Source organism: Seriola lalandi, unplaced genomic scaffold (genome assembly GCF_002814215.2).
Source record: "Seriola lalandi dorsalis isolate HSWRI2012SDOR001 ecotype SW California unplaced genomic scaffold, Sedor1 jcf7180002054314, whole genome shotgun sequence".
NCBI classification, from domain to species: domain Eukaryota; kingdom Metazoa; phylum Chordata; class Actinopteri; order Carangiformes; family Carangidae; genus Seriola; species Seriola lalandi.
This window is the reverse complement of record NW_019524867.1, coordinates 1,002,442-1,008,195: the sequence shown is the minus strand read 5'-3', so window position 1 is coordinate 1,008,195 and position 5,754 is coordinate 1,002,442. Positions and strand designations below refer to the sequence as shown.

General features: G+C 40.1%; 1 protein-coding gene across 1 annotated transcript in view; it reads right to left on the bottom strand.

Moving 5' to 3' along the window:
* LOC147819105 (uncharacterized) overlaps positions 1–5,754 on the bottom strand; it is a 7,030-nt gene that overhangs the window by 486 nt on the left and 790 nt on the right. The window contains exons 2-3 of the mRNA XM_087174093.1: positions 5,111–5,748; positions 87–1,242 (exon numbers count right to left, since the gene is read on the bottom strand). Coding sequence (XP_087030219.1) covers positions 87–1,242; positions 5,111–5,748 — 1,794 coding nt within the window. The remainder of the gene's footprint in view (positions 1–86; positions 1,243–5,110; positions 5,749–5,754) is intronic.

Below are 5,754 nucleotides of genomic sequence, written 5' to 3'. Positions count from 1 at the left end.
TCGTTTTTCTGCCTAAGACTTTGCTCCTGGGACAAAAGGTTAGAGACCTGGGCTAGTTCTTCCTTAATCTCTGGGATTTTACTGACTGACTCCTGCAGTCTGCTGTTCTCAGTCTTCAGCTCAGTTACCTCCAGTATCTTTACACCCAACTCAGAATTTAGCCCCTCCAACTGGCTATGCACTTTATGAAGCTCTTCTTGTTGTTTCGTATAGTTGCTCTCTTTGGCCCTTAGCTCATTTAACTCCACCTCAAGTGCCATTAACTCTGATTGGAGCTCAGCATTGTTTTCATGACAGGTCCTGCTTTCAAGGAGTATTTGATTCATATTGATTTTGAGTTTATTATACTTCTCAATCATTTCCTGATTATCTGAGATTTCCCTGTTTTGCTTTTCAATTAGCCCATCTTTATTCTGAGCATCTTCCACTTGAACCTTAAGATTACAGACTTCTACTTTCAGACTTTCAGTCTGTTGTTGATTTCTCTCTCTCACATATTCAAGGTGGGCCACTTCATCAATGAGGCTCTTGTTCTTCTCATTTAACATTTTCTCATTTTCCTGGAGAGCATCAATCTCTGCCTTCAGATTGTCATTCTCTGCCTGTTTTTTCTCTGTCTGAGATTGAAGCAGGACTAACTCAGCATTGGTGGTTTTATTCTGATCACCTAGACAGCTCAGAGTTGCCTGTAAATTGTCCACTATTGTGAACAACATCTTGTTCTCTGTCTGCAGTTTCTCAGTCAGGTGTCCAGGTTCCACAGGCTTGTCTTGTTGAGCCTCCACTACTGGAGGCTCAAGGTCACATACTGCTGCACTCAGATTTTCATTTTCAACGTTTTGTTTCTCTCGCAGAGATTCAAGCTGGGTCAGCTGAGCAGTAATATTTTTTTTCTCCTGGCTCAGAACCATTTTTTCTTCTTCTAGCTCTTTTATGTAGGTTTCATTTTTCTGCCTGACACTTTTCTCCTCAGTCAAAAGGTTTGAGACCCGGGCTAAGTCTTCCTTAATTACTGTGGTGTTACAGACTGCATCTACCAGTACGGTGTTCTCAGCCTCGAGCTCGGCTGCCTTGAGTACCATTACACCCAACTTGTAATTTATCTCCCTCCATTTGCCAAGCACTTTATAAAGGTTTTCATGTTCTTTTTCAAATTTCCTCTCCTTGGCCCTTAGCTCATTCAATTCCACCTCAAGCACTCTTATCTCTGATTGCACCTTAGCTTTGTCCTCATGACAGCAGCTGATTTTCTGATCATGAAATTCTTGCAGAAGCTCCCGTGGTCCAAATATTTCTACCTCCTCTGACATGTGCAAGCTTAGTGATTCCCCCGAAATCTCTGAAACAACCAGAGATGCATTTAAGTCGTCTTCAGACATACTTGCTTTAACTGTAAATGATAAATCTTTTTCAAACCTTCTCTCAAAAGAGACAAATTTGTTGTTTCAACAGTTCGTTGTGTCAGAAAATGGCTGAAACTAAATAGATAATAGATTTATGTCCTTGTATACAACTACATGTGACGTTATTCGTGACGTTTTTCACCCTGTCCCTTGATGCCTTGCTTTGATCTTTTGTGACGTCACAACACTCGCTACCTTGTTCTTTGATTTAACTTGTCCTTTGATTCCTGTGCGTTGACCTAGTGTGACGTCATAACACTCGCTATAGGGCGCCATAGAGGGTGGCGTTGGGGGAGGGGAGGGGAGTCTAGAAGAAACAATAATCATCAGAACCAAACAAACTGATAAAGTATATTGTTTCAAATCGAACGTCTTGTCATCTGTAATTCTAACTTTAAGTGCGCAGCGCTGCCGTGGTCGGTGCGCTTGTCTGCTGTCGATCGGGAAATGTGCAGCGTATTTTTTTTTTTTTACGTACGTGTCGGTTGGTGCCATTGTGCGTAATTACTGTGCGTGAATCTGATGTCACGTCCGCGATTCTCAACGACCGGAGCATCTCATGACAGCGCACTCAGTACAGCCGTCTCTCTCTCCTTATCGACACGCTCCCACAGAGATTTGTCCACTCACTGACAAATGAATTAGTGAAACACTTTAACAATGAAATTAGAAAACAGGCCCAAATAAGTAGTGAGCTTTTTTATTTTCCCGTGCAATATTTGGTAGGCAGCGATTATTTAATGAGGTCTCTCTCTCTGTCTCTCTGTCTCTCTCTGTCTGTCTGTCTCTCTCTCTCTCTCTCTCTCTCTCTCTCTCTCTCTCTCTCTCTCTCTCTCTCTCTCTCTCCTCAGCTGTAGTCACCTGTCTACAGGAGACAGAGAACAAAAACCTGCTGGCAACAGTGCAGAAACTGCAGGAAAGTCTGGACTCTCTGGGTGATCAGAATAAGACCATGAATACTGAGTTAGTCCTGTTTGAATCTCAGACAGAGAAAAAACAGGCAGAGAATGTCAATCTGAAGGCAGAGACTGATGCTCTGCAGGAAAATGACAAAATGCTAAATGAGAAGAACAAGCACTGCGCCAAAACCCCAAGAATCCGGAGATATCCTTTTTAGGTTCTTGCAAGAATGTGGATCGTATCTGGAGCATATCTGGAGATCTTTTGAGGTAACATCTTACAAATCCATGATTGGAGCATGTCCAGTCCAGATTTCATCATATATGGGTAGTTTGAAATATCTGGCCAACTAAATCTCCACATTCTGGTGTATTTTGCGAAGTGAAGAGCCTCACTGATGACATAGCCCACCTTGAATATGTGAGAGAGAGAAACAAGGAGCGATTGAATGTCTGAAAGTAGAAGTCCTTGATTTTAAGGGTCAGGTGGAGGATGCTCAGAATAAAGATGAGCTAATTGAAAAGCAAAACAGGGAAGTGTCACTTAAGCAGGAAATAATTGAGGAGTATAATAAACTCAAAACCGATGTGAATCAATCACTCATTGATCGCAGGACCAGTATTTCAGCTATATGGGCCTATAGGCTGTATTTCCTTTTTTGTTTGATTTGTTTTCTGCATTTTAGTTAGTTTTATTCGGTGCACACAGAGGCCTGAAGATACATAATACAGACTGGACGGATGTCAGAATTGTATACAGTTTGTTGACTATATGTCTTGGGCAATCACATAATGAACTAATGTGTCACCTCCTCATCCCAAACACTAGATGGCAGGCGTTAGTTATTTAGAAATAAAAAAAAGACTATGATCATTTTTGTTCATACTGCTTGGTTTCATATTCAGATATTACTTTCAGAGGTTATTTTGCAACACTTTAGAAGTGACTCTGAATCCATGCTCTGAAGGTGTGAAGCTTCCAATAATTTTGAACAAGATAGGCACCATGCACATGTAACACTCTAAAATTATGGTTCTTAAAACAGCTGCCAATTTCAGGGGAGGAAAAAGGAGCATCCACACTCACAAAACAGTTGCAGCTGCAAGACAAGTATACCAAATTCAAGCTTAGTAGCATTAGCTTGCTAATTACTTATGAGTATGACCTTGACTTTGACTGTACTGCAGCTTGACAAAAGTAGTAAATCTGTATGACCTGTAGTATTGCATATATTTAACTCAAGTCTCAGCATGCCATATACTGTATATATATATATATATATATATATATATATATATATGTATATATATATGTATATATACATAGTACACAGCATAAATGAGTACACCCCCTCTGAACATAAAGAAATATTTTTTTCCCTAAATGATAAACATTCCAATTCATAAGAAGGTGACAAACATGAAAAGTATTAAACATATATATATATATATATATATATAGCAACATAGAAAGATATGTCATCAATATCTAACAAATAATTAAATTAGGCAGCTTTGCTTAAATCTAGGGTTGCAAAGATGAGTACACCCTTGTATTATTTTAGTACATAGTATATCCTACCTTACTTTTAAGAACTGCACTGACCCTTCTTTGCATTGCATCTACCAGTTGACAACATATTGTGCTGTCTATCCTGTTCGACTCCTGTTTTTTTTTTTTTTTTTTTTTTTTTGGGGGGGGGGTGCTGCTCCACTTGTCTCTTCAAAATTCCCCACATGTCCTTAACAGGTTTGAGGTCTGGTGACATACTTGGCCACTGCAGCACTTTCACCTTGTTCTTCCTTTAGAATGCAGCAGTGGCCTTTTTTGAGTCCATGCTTCCTTCTTTCACTGGGTCAATTCTTACACCACATTTGCATAGATATTTTATCTTGTCTTCTCTTTTTTTCATCTTTCTTTGGTAAACCCCTCCAATTTATCATTACCTTTGTACTCTTAAACCATTCTTATTACTACCATCTTTTCATTAGCAGCTTTTGAGTTGTATTGTATTTTGCGCATGTGTGTGCGCATTATATTTTCTTTTGTAAATGAAATGTTCTTTTCATCTTTGTCGTTTTTATGATACTCAGTATCATTCAATTTCAAATTAACCTTACACATTCAATTCCACTGCAAATTACAATTTTTAAGTTTTTTATTTTTTTTTTTAATTTTTATTGATGCAATTTTATTTCCTAGAACATGAACAATTTACAAAACCCATCCAGCTGCCTCTGTTAGGTGGACTGTGGGAGAAAACAAGGACATTATAAAAGGGGCATTACAAGAATATTGACCATAGACTCTGTCATTAGGGTTTAAACTGGTGTGTTTGGGTGTTGGTATTAGTTCATGTAGCCTACCTTGTTTAAATGGGACGTTGTCCTTGTTGGAATTGGCAATAGGGCTCTAGCAGCTGGAAGGCACACTCACAGCAGCTAGGGTTTGTGCTGCAGTTGGCAGTCAGTTGTGTGGTCAGGATCGCTGCAGGAATAAGCATACCCGCTGTGGCAATGCCAATATGCAAACCTACATTCAGTAGCCGTTTAGCAGAATGACACCACTGAGGTTCTCTAACAGGAGTCTCCAGCTGTTGAGCATCTGCAGCAAGGGTCTCCAGCTGTTGAGGTTCTCTAACAGGAGGCTCCAGCTGTTGAGGTTCTGCAGCAGGTGTCGCCTGTAAGCTCTCATCTCTCTGCTCCTCAGGCATTTCCAGTTGTTCTATAGTTTCAAATAAAAACCTTGATTCCTCTCTGAAATTCTTTATTCCAGCCAGTTTTTCCTCCTCCTGCCTTTTCTCTAGCTGGTTCTCAAGATCATGGAGTGACTGTCTGATTTCCGTTGTGAGTGTATAATACTCCTCTACCAGTTGCTGCTTATAAGCAATTTCATTGTTTTGCTTGGCAATTAGCTCATCTTTATTCAAGATTAGTAGATGAGTCTCCTCCACTCGGTACTGAAGATCTTGCACGGCTGTCTTCAACTTTTTATTCTCTTCATTCTGTTTCTCTTTCAGAGACTCCAGTTGGGCCAGCTCAGCTGTAACCATGTTATTCTGCTCGTTCAGAAATTCTTCCTTTTCCTGAAGATGATGCAGTGCTGTCCTCAACTTTTCCATCTCTATCTGTTTTTTCTCCATCAGAGACTCTACATGGGTCAGCTTCTGTGTTACCTCCTCTTTATCCCTGTGGACTTCCTGAGCCTCTTTCACTTGGCACTGAAGATCACAGACTGCTGCTCTCAGACTCTCAATCTGTTGTTGATTTCTCTCTCTCACATATTCGAGGTCGGCCACTTCATCAATGAGGCTGTTGTTCTTCTCATTAAACATTTTCTCTTTCGCCTGCAGAGCATAAATCTCTGCCTTCAGATTGTCATTCTCTGCCTCTTTTTTCTCTGTCTGAGATTCAAGCAGGACTAACTCAGCATTGATGGTCGTATTCTGATC